Here is a 16,014-nt window from a genome sequence, read left to right on the forward strand (position 1 = left end):
GAAAGGAGGAGGAATGAACTCTGGCAATGCAGTGGTGGTGGAGGCGAAGGCCAGGGGCGGCTTCTGGAATTGGCAGCTTTGACTTGAAACTTGAAGGCTAAGAAGGAATTCACCACACAGAGAAGGAAAGGCATGTCGGAAGGGGGAACGGCACTGAGTAGAGGCACGGGGGCCTGAAACACACGATGGGTGGGAGGATCCTTTGGGGCGACCAAAGCCCAGGGTGAGTGAAAAGGGGGCAGCAGAGCCGGGGCCAGAGCGGTGAGCAGAGGCAGGAGGAGAGCGAGCAGGGCTCTGCTGGCACCTCAAGGAGGCTGGGCTTCCCCTTGAGGTCACGAGGAGGCTTACACGTAAGTAGTGGTATGTTCAAAGCAGAGTTTTAGATAAATCCCTGGCTGCTTGCAGAGGATGGTTTGGTGGAGGTGATCTTTTTTTTTTTTTTTTTTTTTGTGGTACGCGGGCCTCTCACTGTTGTGGCCTCTCCCGCTGCGGAGCACAGGCTCCGGTCGCGCAGGCTCAGCGGCCATGGCTCACGGGCCCAGCCGCTCCGCGGCATGTGGGATCTTCCGGACCGGGGCACGAACCCGTGTCCCCTGCATCGGCAGGCGGACTCTCAACCACTGCGCCACCAGGGAAGCCCATGGTGGAGGTGATCTTGCAGGATGAAGACCAGGGACAAGACGGTGGCTGGAGTGCAGGTGAGAGGTGATACCGGGTGGTGGAGAACAGACTAGGGGCTCAAGGGAAGACATGTCAGGACGTGAAGTCTCCCTAGTTTTGGGGAAGAGATAGAGGGGGAGGTGAAGGTGACTTCCAGGATCCCAGCTGGGCCAACCAGATGGGTGCTGGTGCCCTCGTGGAGTTGAGGCCCACAGGGGGAGGAGCAGGGTAGGTGGGAGAGACGGGAAGATTCTGCTCATGCTAAACCTGGGGGACGCCCACGGGGGTAGCTGGAAAGCAGGTGGATATAAATGCTTTGGAGCATGAGAGAGATGACTGGACCGCACTGATGGGCACTCAGCAGCAGACTGACTGAGGTCACCAGGAGGGGGACTGCGGATTGACAGAGGAGTGGCAGAGCCCTGGGGTCCACAACATGCAGGCGTAGAGGAGGAAGGCATGTCCCCGGGGAGACAGGAGCACCCTGAGGACCCTGATGCACAGGCGGCATCACGAAAAGCAAAGGGAGGCAAAGATGCCAAGGGCCCAGCGAGAAGGTAGTTGTGTCAGGCACCTTGGAGATCTCCAGGCCCAGGGTTGAAAGTGTTAAATTAACCAAGCAACCACGTGCTTCGGGGGGCCACAGTCAGCCCCACTGAGCCACGGGACCCTTCTTGGGGAGAGGGAAGATGTAAGGTGGCTGAGGAAGCAATGCTTAGAGGTTTGGGTGCAGGGAATGGAGGTTCCTCTCCTCTGAGGGCAGCTGACTGGGGAGGACCGCCGGGGGCCAGAAAGACGTGGACTGGACAGAGGGGCCCAGTGAAAACAGCCTCCATCGCGGGCAGAGAGAAGTGTTGGGGGCCTCGGGGATGGTGCCAGGGGCTCTAGAGATCCCGTTCTAGGCCCAGTTCTGCCCTGTGGCTGGGACTGGCTCCTGTCCCTCCACCTCCCAGGGCTGCTGTGAGGACAGAAGTGCATGATGTCCACATTCGAAGAAGTGTGAAGCCCTCTGGGAACGTGTTCCATTTGATTTCCACAGGGGAAGGGGCCAGCCTTCAGCCAAGACACCCAGGCTCTCAGGCCATGCTCTGGGCCAGCGCCAGCTGTCCTGGGAGGATCGGAGGCCCTGGGCCCCTTCCCTCTTGAAGGATACAAGTCCAGAAGAAGGGGTGGGTAGCCCCTCTGGGAGGAGGGGCCAGTGGAGGTTAGACACCTGAGGCCGTGTGGAAAGAGCCCTGACTTGGAGCCAGAAGAGCTAGCCCACCGCTCTCAGCTGTCTTTGCAGACCGTGCCACCCCGGCCTCAGAGTGTCCACTGGAAAATGGGATGACAGCCCCCATTGGCAGGGCAGCTGCGGGCCCTCCGTTCAATGCCCGCTGACCCTGAGCCTGAGGCCAGGGAGGGCAGGCGCCTCTCGGGTCTCAGCCAAAGGAAGCTGGTCACCCCTGGAGGGTGGCTGGGCTGAGGCAGGCACCAACCACCCGAGCCCTGGTCCTGGGGCCCCAGGGCTACAGCGACAGGTGGCTGTGGGACGAGGGAGGGCCCAGGGAAGCCCAGGGTCAGAGTAGAGGCTGGAAGTCTCGGGCCTGTGTGGCTAAGTCCCATGCCCCAGGGTTAGTGCAGGGCAGGCGGCCCGGCAGCTCCGCGAGGTGGCCTCTGTCTCGATCTTGGGCTGAGGCCTCAGAACTGTCATTCCCTGTAAAGTGGGGGTACACGTGCCCCCATGCCACACTTATGCCCAGGCCAGGGGTTCAGCGGGGCACCAAGAATAGACATGGTCTTATTCACCCTGCACGCCCCATCTAGCCCACAGTCTCCTTCGGCATGCCCCCTGTAAATGTCTGCTGGCTGAATGAACCACCAATCAGTGCGGTCACCCCTGCCTGAGGTGTCCCGGCTTTGGAAGGAGGGGGCCGTCTTGGCAGCTCTCTGCGCCGTGGAAGCAGTGTACCTCACCTCAGTCCCCTCTGGAGGAGCTGAGCTGGGCTGGAGTTGGGAGCTGGGGACCAGGCTACATTACGCCCAGCGCCCCTGGCTAGCGGTGCTGCCTCGAGCCTGTTGTGAGGCTTTCTGGGAGTCAGGGGGCAGCAGAGGCCCGGTCTTGGTGCGTGCAGGAGGGAGGCGGGCGGCCGGCCAGCCCCTTACAGCCAGGTCACCGACAGGGTGGAGGGAGGACATTCCCTCCCGGGGGAGAACCGAAATTCTAGGCGGGGGCGGCTTCTGCCCTCTGCCGCAGTCCCGGGCTGCTCACCCTTGCCAGCAGGCTCGATGGTCACCTTCTCGCTGCCGTTGCCCCGGCCGGCAGAGGTGACGGCAGCCACCCACAGCAGGTATTGCTGTCCTCGGTTTAGGTGGGCGATCCGGTAGAAGAGCTGCTCCGGACTCGTCTCATACTCGCTGGGAGCCTGCGGGGCAGAGGGCAGAGGCGAACGCATGCTAAGACCCAAGTCCCCTGGGCCTCCACCTCCGCCTCCAGCCTTGCTGGGGGCCCTAGGCTCGGAGGAGGTGATGGCCGGGTTGGGGGCCGGGGAGGCAGGATCCTGCCTAGTCTGCCCTTTCTGGTTTTGGAGCCACAGTGAACAGAGTTTGCCCTGGACTTGGCACGGGGCTCGGCCCTGGAAGCTGACGGGCCTGCTCTGGTGTGTTGCTGGGTCAGCCTCAGTTTACCTCTTGGACTGATCTAGGCGCTGGCCACTGTGGCTCCAGGCCAGGAAATGTGAGTGTTCTAAGTGAGAGATGGAGGAGAAGGGAGAAGCGGGGAGGGAGGGTCTCAGGAAAACCCTGAGTAATGGGAGTCTCTGGGAAGAAGCTAAATTACTACATTTGCCTTATTAGGGCTGTAGACAGGCTCCCCCAGCCTGTCCCCACTCAGAGTCACCTCCCAGCCCTGCTAATTGCTGCTCCTTCATTCCTGCCCCCTCCCCCACCTCTGGGGGAGGAAGGGGTGGGAGAGGGAACTAAGACACCTTCGGGGGCAGCACTTTATTAATGATTAGTGGCATAGATCGCCATGTATATATTTGTAGGTTATATAAATCTATAAAAGTTTTTAACCAAATGACAGCTTTGACAAGTTGCCAACAAAACAATATCGGATCCCAGTGGTTTTACCAGTTGCTTTGATGAAAAGATTACGTTGTCTTGGAAACCAGAGGCTCAGATATTGAAATGAATTTGAGAAGGAGCTTTTGATAAGCGCTAGTTTGCAGACCTCCTGTCAGCCCCTTCCCTGGTGCAGGCGGGATGGGGCTGACTTTCATTTTATTTTATTTTTTGGTCAGCTGTGGGGAAGGGAAAGCAGGACAGCACCAGGGCCTCTTTGACATCAGGGAGGAAGTCTAGGGAGGGGGAGCAGCCCCGGAACAGATGGGGGACCCCCAAGGCCAGAGGGAGCTAATAATTAGTTATCTCTGCAGTCACGGGATCCTGCACACACACGCCTACATGCACACGCTCACACGCACACGGACATATAGACACATTCACGCACGTGCTGAGGAACAGACCTCCAGACAGATATGGGGTCACAGAAGGACATTCTCTGTCCGCCATGGGAGGGCTGAGGGGCCCAGTGACTTATAATAGGAGAAAACATCCTTTTTGGCCCCAGACTGTCTGCAGGGAGATGCTCAGGAGAAGGTACAGGCATCCCCACAACACACACAGAGCTCCCTGGCAAACTCCTCCTCCTGCCTCCCCTGTGGAGATCTGGCCTTGAATCCAGGAGGTCCCTGAAAGCCACCCTGAGCCCTAGTAGTTGCGAAGTCCTCTCAGGCTGCAGCACTGGGGGACCGTGTGGGTATCTGCAGGTCATATCTGAGCACAAGGCAGGGCAGGGCAGTGGCTTTGATACCTGCTTGCCTCACTTGCTATATGATCCACAGTGTCTCCCATGGTTTCTGGGGCCTCAGTGTTCTCTCCTACTCACTGAGAAAGCAATACAGCTCAGCCTACCCTGTGTGGTTACAGTGAGGCACATATGAGGCAAGGGGTGTGCAAGTCTTTTGTAAAAGGGGAAATGGTCTTCTCCTGGCACATTTTTCTGTGAGGGTGGAGGTGTGTGTGTGTATGTATGTGTAGAGAAAAGTTGAGTGTACTTGCTTGTGTGTGTCAGTGTGTACCTGAATGTACATTTGTGTCTACACAGGGCAGGAATGCTTTGGCTTCCCCCTGAAGGCATTAGCATATTACCCAGATCCTGGGTGCCTTCTTTTAACCTGGATTCCCCAAGAATGTCCTGAAATCACTTTCAGAAATATACAACTCTCCTCCCAAATAAAGTCCCAGTGAATCAAAGGTTAAAAAAAGGTAAAACTATGAAAGAAGAAACTATAGGTTAATATTTATCTGTCCTAATAACAAAAATAAAGGCAAAAATCAAAAATGATTTATAAATTTAAATTATACAAAAAGAAAACCTATGGTATAATAAAAACTAGAATCAAAGGCAAGCAAATACTTGAAACATATATGATCAAAAATGGTTATTATCCTTAATATGTAAAGAGCACTTACAAATCAATAAGAAAACCACGATACACCCAAATAAAAAATGGACAAAGGATATGAATTGACAATTACCCAAAGATGAAAAAAACTGCCAGAAAACACATAGCACTAATCAACCTAACTAGTAATCCAAGAAATATAACTTAAAACAAGACCTCTTTTTTTAAAAATCCCAACTGTCAGAAAAAGAAAAATATATAACACCTTGGATTAGTATGGGCACAAGGAAGAAGTATATACTACTTATAATGCTGTATAAGAAGTATAAATTGGCGCAAAATTTCTGAAGAGTAATTTGCAAACGTGTATGCAAACCTTAAGAATATTCCTACTCTTCGTGACCCAGGAATTCCTATAGAAATTTAACCTAAGAAAAAAATAAAACATGTACATAAAAACTTTTATGAAGAACTCTCAATGAAACATTATAATGGTGAAAAATTAAAAACATTAAATATAGAATAATTGGGGGACTGGCTAAATAGATTATGTACATACAGATAATATTTTAAAAGAATACTTGATGTCATGGGAATTCCCTGGTGGTAAAGTGGTTAGGATCTGCATTCTCACTGCCAAGGGCCTGGGTTCAATCCCTGGTCGGGAAACTAAAATCCCACAAGCCATGTGGTGCAGCCAAAAAAAAAAAAAAAAAGAGAGAATATTTGATGTCAAGAATATTTCAATAAAAAAGAATATTCGATGGTGTGGGAAAGTCCCTTCATATGTTACATGAAAAATGCAGATTATATCACATTGTGTAAAATTTTATTTTAATTTTGTAAAAAAACCAAAACAAAACCATGGTATACGTACAGATCAAAGACTGGAAGATTATACACCAAAATGTTGCCAATGTTTGTCTTTAGGGAATGAGAGTACAAGTAATTTTTACTTTCCTCTCTATATTTTATATATTTACAGAATTTTCTACAATAAAATTGTATTATTTTGATAATCAGAGAAAAACAACAAGTGTATTAAATTGTTTGGTAAAATTTCTAACAGGACTCAATGCAGCTCTGGCCAGCCCTAGGGTGTAATTCCTGGGATCCTGCACCATATGTAGTTTCCCACATCTATTCCGAGGATTCCGCACACACAAGTTCATACACTCCAGTATGTACACACACAGACTCACGTGCATTTGCCTCTCACCCCACACTCACTCCCACAGTCTTGCACCATCACACGTCCACGAGTGTGCCCTCACTCCTGGAGCTCTTTCATAAATGAATTTGTGATGCAGTTGTTTGGAATCTGGAATATATTTCTGCAAAGCAATCATATTACACAATCACACGTGGTGGTTAGGTCCCCTGGTCCCTCGTTCAGCCCAGTCCCTGCCTTGCAACATGGCTGAACTGCAGTTCTCATCACACTAGCACACCTGCCCCATCCCCCATGTGACAATGTCTGATGGGAAATCTCCCCAGGAGAGAGGAGGTTCCTCCATGCTCGGGGCATGAAGAGGAAGGAGGGAGGGTCCCCAGGTCTCCAGCAGCAGGAGGAGGGCATGGGGACCAGGCACACTGCTCCAGAGCCTGGGACATGTGTCCCCAGCCAGTTGACTGGGCATCCTGGAGCCTGAGTTAATGAGGAGGCTGCGTTTCCAGATACCAATCCCTTTGAAAGACTTCATTATCAGAGGAAGTAATGACCATACAAACCCAAGCTGGAGAATGAGTTCCCACCCTCTCATCAATTTATGAAGGGAAACTTGCCCAACGTCTAAGGCTTTACAATTGCCAGGCTGCTAGCAATTCATTCATCAAACACGTATTCTTTGACGATGATGTTCCAGGCACCATGTTCCACAGCTGGGGACCCAAAGATGAATAGATAGATGCTGCCCTCGTCCTCACAGGGCCCCTCAGACCAGTGCGGGAGACAGGTGAGTGAGCAGCTGCCAGCGAATGCATTCAGCGTGTGCTAGAGGATGAAGAACATGCCATGGGCGGTAGGATCAGCGGGGGCAGAGGGCTGGGGGCTGAAAGGCAGAGCGGCTGTCCAGACGGTGACAAGCCGAGTGTAACAAGAGCCTAGGACGTGTGTGTGTGGGAGGGGCAGGAGGAGGGGGCAAAAGGGGCAGAAGACGTGGCTGAAGATGTTGATTGGAAAATTGGTACAACCCCCCAACAATGGCAGGGTGTTCTCAACCTAACACCTGCGGACCCCGTGATCCAGCAGTTCCTCTCACAGGCCCAACAGGAACGCATACACAAGCGCACCAAGAGACACAGACAAGAGTTTTCACAGCAGCACCATCTGTAATAGCTCCAAACGGAAAACTACCCAAATGCCTATCAACGGATAACACAATGGATAAATTGTGATACATACACGTAATTGAAAACTATACAGAAGTGACAGTGAGCGATCTCTAACCACACAGAACAATATGGATGAAATTCACAAACCCAAAATAATGTTGGGTCAAAGAAGCTAGGCAAATGGTGTGTGTGTGTGTGTGTGTGTGTGTGTGTGTGTGTGTGTGTGTCTGTGTAATATAAAGTACAAAAAGAGGCAATGCTACTCTGAAGTCAGGATGGTGGTTACGCCTGCAGGGGGAGGGTGGTGACCTTCTGGGGTGTTGTCCTGTTCCCTGCTCTGGGAATCCCCCCTTCTGCATACTTGGATGTGTGAAAATTCATGGAGTTGTATAGTCATCATATATGTACTTTTCTGCATGTGACGTAGTGGCTGTGAGGATGGAGAGGAGGGGACGGAGTCATTGAAAAGGCATTTCTGGGCTTCCCCTCTGGTAACAGAACTCTGGCCTCACTGGTGAGGCACGGGGCCACCTACGGCTCGGAGGGTAATTCAGAAAGACCACAGGAAAGCAGAGGACAGAGGATGAGATGATGACACAGTTACCGAGCAATTTCAGGGCAGCTTTCCGGGCTGCCGGAAGCTCATCTGCAGGTGCTGGGGCTGCTGTCACATCACAAGTTGCTGATGGAGGGAGAAGCTGGCCTCCTTCTGCTCCCTGCTCTCCCCGGTCCTGAGCACATCCCTTGATAGTACTCACGCCTCCCCCGCAGGGAGGACCCCTCTGCTTTTCTCACTAGACTGAGAGCGCCCCAAGGGCGGGTGTCTTTGCACCTGCTCTTGTAACTATAAGAGGTGTGCTCTAGAGCAGTCACCCAGCAGAACTCTGGTTGAGTGGCTGGAGATAAGGAAAGAGGCAGAGGGAAGGATGCCTATTATGGGATATGGATGCATATCCCACGGCACCTGCCCTCATCCTCTCCTCCCTCTTAGCAACTCTCAATAGAGGGCAGGGGTTAGCCCCCCGCACTGTGCCCCAGCCTGGGGGCTGCCCACTTTGCTCCCAGGTTTAGGCAGATAGAGCTATCTCTCAGTCCTCTCCCCTAGGCTAGGCCCAGACCCTGGCCCAGAGAGAGATGCCCTTGCCTTCCCCCATCTTCTCCTCTCTCTTCAACTGGCACCATGCTGAGGGGGCCACTCAGGGTAGAGCTCCAGCAGCCCTCCAAGCCAGGACTGATCATACTGAAAAGTTGATTCATTTCCAAAGGCCATGGGCCAGCGAGTCCCCAGTCCAGAGCTCTGGGATCTGCTAGGAGCTTCCTTGGTCAGCCAGACCAGAAGAGCCGAGGCCCTGTCCTCCCACCTGCTTGAACGTGACCCCTGACTCAAAGGAGCTTCCAGGGCTTGTGATAATCTTGCAGCCTCTGGAACAGAGGACTGACCCAAGATGGACTGGGGTAAGGCTTTAGCCACTCTTGGGTGACCAGTGCCCATACTTATCCATGAATCCAAGAAGAAGCACAGATATAAGCAGCCCCAGGGTTTGGCTCAGAAGCCAGCTGATCTACAGGTACTTTCTCTTTCTCCTGTCCTGCTCATCATTTGGCCCTGGGCCCACTTACCGGCTGGCCAGACCCGGGGCTGAAGCAGAAGATGGTGTACTTGCGGATCACCCCGTTGGGCTTGGTTGGGGGGAGCCATGACACAACCACACTGCTAGCGGATGAAGGGACAGCTTTGATGCCAGCGGGGGGACCTGGAACTGAGCAGGGGAAGGTCGGGTCAGTTTAGAGAAAGGAGGAGCAAAGCCTTTGGGAAAGAATGATAGGGTGGGGAGAGTGAGGCAGATCAATCTGGGAGTGCTTCCTGAAGGAGGCATCTCTGAGCTGTGGTTTAAAGGAGGAGGTTCTAGCATGGCAAACAGGTGGTGATTATTAGGGGCTTGTAACAAAGTCTCTGAGATGGAAGCACTGGGAGGGGCCAGTTTCAGAACTGTTTGGCCAGAACCAAGGACTTAAGATACACAAGAAACAAACAGAACCCATAAGGAATTCATCTTGATCCCAATGACCCTAATCTGATCCCCACCCCAATGCTCTACTAACGAAGCTTGTACTTAGGCCAAACAAATATACAGGTCAATTTGCTTTTTGCCCTGTGAGCTCCTTGAGGCTGGGGACTCTAGAGACTCACAGAGCAGGCCTCCTCCCAAGGGTCAAGGGTCAGTGGTCAGCCAGTGGGTGACTGTGTTTCCTGTCATGTGCTCAGGGCACTGCCCTTGGGGGGCTGGCTAGGCCCTTTCTCTTTTCAGGAGGGAAAGTCTACTTTAGAATTGGCTGAGAAATCCATCCTAAGTGGATCCAATCTGTATGGATTCTGACCTCCCCTTGCTCTCATGTCTGAGCCTGCCTGGCCTGGCTGGGGCCCCAGGGCTCTGCCTGGGAGACTGGAAGCATCCTGTTTGCAGCCCACAGTCTCCTTCTTCGTCTTTCCCTTGTATTGTTGTGACTTGTCTTCCCTCCTGGGAGCTTTTATGCTCCTTTGAAGATTGTGATGGTATCCTATTCAACTTATTTTACCTTTCTGAGCCTCAGTTTCCCCATCTATAGGGACATAACAACCACATTAAAGGTCTGTAGTGAGAATTAGTGCTAATTAAAATAATTAGGCACGGTGCCTAACACACAGAAGACACTCAATAGATTGTAACAACTAGTATTTTTGCATTCCCTCCCGTGACTCTCAGCTTTTAGCACCTACTTCAATTTTTTAAATCTAATAAGTGGTCAACAATTCTAGGTTAAATAAAATAATTAAAAACAGCATCATCATCCATCCGGGGACCTGAACCCAGAAGCTCGCAATCATCCTTAACTCTGTCCTTTCTCACTGCTATAGCCTTGCCATTTACCTCTGTTAGGGGTCTCTGCAGTTTCGGGAGGCAAGGGGGTCTATGGATGGCCACTGAGGCAATTTGCAGTGTTCAAATCTTCTCTGTCGTTGCATACTTTTTTTTTCTTATCAGTTATTGAGAGAAATATGTTGAAATCTCCCACTACGATTATAGATTTATCTATTTATCCCAACACTACAGGTAGTGCTGTTGGTTTTTGTTTTATATATTTCAAGGTTATTAAGTTCATAAAAATTTAGAACTGCTTTATTTGCCTAGTAAATTAAGTCTTTTACCATAACAAAGTGTCCTTCTAAGAGTGAGTTTTTGCCTTAAAGCCTACTATGTCTGATATTAATATTCCGGTTTTCTCTTAGTTTTGCATGGTATGTCTATCTTTTTCCATCTTCCCATGCTTAACTTTTCTACACCATTATGTTTTAGATGTCTCCTATAAACGTCACATATTTGGGTTTTGTTTCATTGCTAGCCAATCTGGCAATCTTTATCTTTTAATTGGAGAATTTAGTCAATTTATCTTTAATGCTATTACTGATATATTTGGGTTTAAATATCCCATCTTACTAAATACTTTCTATTTGTCTCACCTATTGTTTTCTCCTTTGTGCCTTCTTTTGGATTGAGTATTAAAAATACTCTATTTCCCCCTCTCTGTTAGTTTTACAGTCTTTAATTACTTTTAGATTACAATGTGAATCTTTGCCTTACCAAAGTCTAACATTATTAATTGGCACTTTTCTTCTCAGACAATGCAAGGACTTAGAACTTGCATTTACCTTCTCTCAATTTACATGTCATTGTTGTATATTTTAATTCTGTATATATTTTAGATCCCCCTTCAAGATGATGACATGATCACCATTTTACGCAATCAATATCGATTTTGATTTACCCATATGTTCACTGTTAATTGCTCTTCTTTCCTTCCTACATCACTGAGTTTCCACCTGGGATCATTTTCCTTCTAGTGAAAGAATACCCTTTAGTATTTCTTCCAGGGCAGGTAGGTTGATGATAAATTCAGTTTTTTTGTTTTGTCTGAAAATGTCTTTATTTCATCTTAATCTTGAAAAATATTTTTGCTAGGTATAAAAATCACAGGTTGATAACTATTTTTTCATACATACTTTACATACACCATTGTATTGTTTTCTGGCTTCCATTGTTTCTGATAAGTTAGCTGACAGTCTAATTTTTGCTCCTTTGAAGTGGTCTTTTTTTCCTCCAGTTGCTTTTAAGATTTTTCTCTTTGTTTTTTAGCAGCTCTATTATGATAAGCCTAGGTGTGGATTTCTTTAAGTTATTGCCTGTGAGGGTTGTAGAGCTTCGTGCATTTGGGCTTGATGTCTTTCACAGCTTTGAAAAGTTTTCAGACATTTTATCTTCTGCTCCATTCTCTTTCTCCTCTTCTTTGGGATATCTTCTCACATCTTCTATGTCCTTGATATTCAGAATGTGGTCCATGGATCAGCAGCAGTGTCGCCTGGGAGCATGTTAGAAATGCAAAATCTCAGGTTCCACCCTAGATCTACTAAATCAGAATTTGAATTTTAACATGATCCCCAAGTGATTTGTATGCACAGTAAAGTTTGAAAATCACTGCTCTATATCTCTTATTTGCTCTTTTATTTTCCATTCTCTTATTTGCTCTTTTATTTTCCATTCATTTGTCTTTATAACATCAGAAGATATTATCTTCTGACCTATCTTCCAGTTCACTATTTATCTCTTTGGCTGTGACTAATTTGTTGTTAAACCCATCTAGTGAGTTCTTAATTTCAGTTATTAATACTTTTTTTTTTTTTTTAATGAGGAGTTAGGGGCTCTGGTTTAATTCTGTTCTGCTCTGTTGTTCCTCCAACACCTGTGTTTTATTAGGTATAGTTTGTTCTCTTGTATGCTTTTTTTTTTTTTAGATGTTGGGGGTAGCAGTTTATTAATTTATTTTATTTATTTTTGCTGTGTTGGGTCTTCGTTTCTGTGCGAGGGCTTTCTCTAGTTGTGGCAAGCGGGGGCCACTCTTCATCACGGTGCGCGGGCCTCTCACTATCGCGGCCTCTCTTGTTGCGGAGCACAGGCTCCAGACACGCAGGCTCAGTAGTTGTGGCTCACGGGCCTAGCTGCTCCGCGGCATGTGGGATCCTCCCACACCAGGGCTCAAACCCGTGTCCCCTGCATTAGCAGGCAGATTCTCAACCACTGCACCACCAGGGAAGCCCTTCAGTTATTAATAGTTTTTATTTCTAGATTTTCCATTTGATAGCTTCCAATACTCTTAAAATTTCAATTGTTAAGAAGAATTATTTTAAAGTCCATATTTGATAAAACCTATGTTTGGAACTCTTGTGGACCTGTTTGTCTTTTTTTTTTTCTGCTGGCTTTTGTTCACATTGTCACCATTATTTTTTACTGTATGCCAGACACATTATTTGCAAAATTGCTTGTGGAAATAATTTGAGGTCTCAGGTAATGCAATCTTCCTAAAGAGAGGATTCATGTTTGCTTCTGACAGGCACCTGCAATCTGGGGCACTAGCAACCTGAGGTCACCTCAATCTAATTTCTAGGACTGAGATGATTTGAGGCTGAGCTACTTTTGGTCCCGCCCCTTTTTTTTTTTTTTTTTTTGGTGGTACGCGGGCCTCTCACTGTTGTGGCCTCTCCCGTTGCGGAGCACAGGCTCCGGACGTGCAGGCTCAGCGGCCATGGCTCACGGGCCCAGCCGCTCCGCGGCATGTGGGATCTTCTCGGACCGGGGCACGAACCTGTGTCCCCTGCATCGGCAGGTGGACTCTCAACCACTGCGCCACCGGGGAAGGCCTTTGTGGTCCACTTTTAATCTTAGAGTTCTACCCTTCATGGTCTCAACTCAAAGTAGGCAGGGGTGGGGGGTGAAGGGGATGGGAGGAGGGTTCACCAGACAGACCCACACACCCTAGCAGGCCCTGGCCTCCAATTAATGTCTTTCTAGTACTGCTTAGTTTCTCAGTCACTGCCTCCAGATTCAGCAAATGCCCCTGAGGGGAAGAGCTGTTCCAAATACCAGGCTCACCTCCTGGGCCTCCATTCTTCCTTGGATCCTGGCCCAGTAACTCTTTACTTTCCTGCCAGCTCTCTGATACCTTGAAGCAAGTATTAGAAAATATTTTATTCATATTTCCTAGTGTCCCAGCAAGGAGGAGAGTGGGTTTGAGTTACCGCGTCTACCATTCCTGGAAGTGGGACTCCTCTGATATGTTTTCCTAAACGTGTCCGTCCTCCTCCCTTCATCCTCACTGCTGCTGAACTAGCACACATCTTCCTCTTCTCTGTCTAGATGCCCACAGGTTCTAAGAGGCCTCTCTGACCCAAGTCCTTAATCCCCCATCCCCTTCGTGCGATCAATCCTCCATGCTTCTACAAGAGTTACCATCCTAACATGCAGCTCTAGTTCAAGCCTCTTCCTCAGTTAAAGACCTTTAAAGTGGCCTAAAATCCAACCCAACTTTGCACTCCGAGGCCATGTAGCTAGGTCTGGTATTCACAGGGGAGACAAGCAGTAGGCAAGAGGTTTTGTAGCTCATGAACGGAGTGCAGCCAAGCCAGCCTGAAACCAGGCTCAGACTGAGAGATCTGGACTTAAGAAATGAGCTTGAATTGATATGTTTGCATTTTATCTTTTTATGTATCTTGGCTTTCTCTGAATTTTCTGGTAATTTTTTTCCTTTGGCAAAATGCAAATTCCTGAGGGGGAGTGGTAGTGGTAGGTGCGGAGTCACAGAGTCTTCAGATTAGGGTATCTGTCCCATGGCGCAGCTGGAATTGGAATGTGGGTCTGTCTGCTTTCCAAGTCAGCTGAGTAACAACTGTGATGACTACCACCTACAAATGGGAGAATCTGGTGGAGCTGGAGCAGCACGGCTGGGGCGGGCATGGCTGTCCACCTGCCCCTCTGCTATCATTCCTTCCTATTCCTTGCAAACAGAGTCTCACTCTTGCTTGGGTCACCCATGCTCCTCCACCCTTCAGAGAAAGCTGTCTCCGTCACCTTCACCAGAGGATTTATCAGGCTTAGAGTAAGTCAGCCATGATAATTCCCTTCTCCTTTCAGTGACTAGCTTCACTAGAGGCATATTGCCCCACTGTGGCCGATGGGAAATGAGCATAAACCTGTTGAGGGGATTTCTGGGAAAGGTTTCTTTTACTCCCAAGAGAGGCCCATAGGAAGAGGCCCATAGGAAGTAAAAAGGTTTCTTTTACTCCCAAGAGGCCCTCTCATCCTGAACTCTGTCTTGTCTGGCGTGATGCCTAGAGCTGCAGCCATCTTGAAACCATGGAAGGAACAGCTGACAGGCTGAGGATCGCAGAGCAGAAAGATGGGAACCACTGAGTTAACCAACCCTGGAGCTGCCCTACTCAAGACTTCTTGTTATATATGATAATAAATATGCTTACTGCTAAAATCAACCAAAGGCTTCCTAACCGATACAAGTGGTATGATGGAAAGTATAGAGGCTAGGGAGGCAAGAAAGCCTTGATTTGCCACCCATTGGCTTTGTGACCTTCAGCAAGTTGCCTTAGCTCTCTAGGACTCTGTTTTCTCATCTCTAAAATGGAAAGAATACCTATGCTATAGGGCTATTGGAAGGTTAAATCATGCTTATGATGGCATGTCACACACATGTCAAGTTATGACCACTGTTCTGGATGAGACCTCATCTGACAGCAGGCTCCTTTTAGCTTAGGCTTCCCTCAAGGACACCTGGGTCCATCAGAAGCAGTCATTTCATTGTCAGCTCTTGGCAGGCATAAAGCAACTACCGTTTGCTAGCACTTGACATTTTAGAAAGGATTCTATAGCTATGTTGTTTCTTACAACGTCTAGATGAGGCACTGTCCCCATTTTATCACGAGGAAACTGAGGGTCAGAAAGGTTAAGTGACTTGCCAATAAGTGGCAGGGCTGGTGCGCGCACGGCTGCTGTGTTTGCCAGTGTCCCTTCCACTCGGGGAAGCTGCTGCCTTAGGACCTGGCCCCTGCCTGTGCGTGTCCCTGTGTGTGGCTCCGTAGGCAGCTCAAGGGTAGGGGGTCGACGGCTCCTTGTAGGGAGGGATGGTGCTCTTAGACCTTTGGATACCCTTGTGGGGTTTTGCCTTGGTCAGTTAAACATGTGTAGGTGCTTACATCTCAGGCCTTGCATCAGAATAGGACACAAAAAGTCTGGGGGTCTGGGTGGTTAATTTCTAGAGGCCAAGAAGGTGCCAGTGTGTGTGTGTGTGTGTGTGTGTGTGTGTGTGTGTGTGTCCTTGAGGCCCTGAAAGGGGCCAGGCGCTGAGCGCCATCTCCGTTCGGTCTCCACACAAGAGCAGGTGGCTCTGCCTGGAGCTGTCCCAGGAAACCTCGATGGGGGGATTAATGACAGGAAAAGTAGGGCGGGCAGGTTGGTAAATATTTAATTGCTCAGAGCTTAAGTGGGGGAGGGGGATGATCTGATGGAAAGGGAGGGGCTTAGGGAGAGTAAGGAGCATTGATCTGAGCTGGTCCTGTCACCAAGTCACCAAGCGCGGGGCTGCACTGGGAACATCTCCATCATCACATTACAGCCGCTCCTTGTAACTCCTCTCACCCCTCCAGCTCCTTCTGCTAAAGTGTCTGGGTAGGGCCTAGACTGTGGGTCTCTGT

The 16,014-nt window shown here is 49.2% G+C and overlaps 1 protein-coding gene across 1 annotated transcript in view; it reads right to left on the reverse strand.

Moving 5' to 3' along the window:
* Positions 1–16,014, reverse strand: part of DSCAML1 (DS cell adhesion molecule like 1) — a 103,015-nt gene that overhangs the window by 11,980 nt on the left and 75,021 nt on the right. Inside the window, exons 19-20 of the mRNA XM_089915893.1 lie at positions 9,063–9,202; positions 2,912–3,065 (exon numbers count right to left, since the gene is read on the reverse strand). Of these exons, the coding sequence (XP_089772019.1) occupies positions 2,912–3,065; positions 9,063–9,202 (294 nt within the window). The remainder of the gene's footprint in view (positions 1–2,911; positions 3,066–9,062; positions 9,203–16,014) is intronic.

This window comes from Delphinapterus leucas, chromosome 7, assembly GCF_059928025.1.
Source record: "Delphinapterus leucas isolate spDelLeu-1000000601 "Yukka" chromosome 7, BTC_Dleu_Yukka2, whole genome shotgun sequence".
In the NCBI taxonomy this organism is placed as follows: domain Eukaryota; kingdom Metazoa; phylum Chordata; class Mammalia; order Artiodactyla; family Monodontidae; genus Delphinapterus; species Delphinapterus leucas.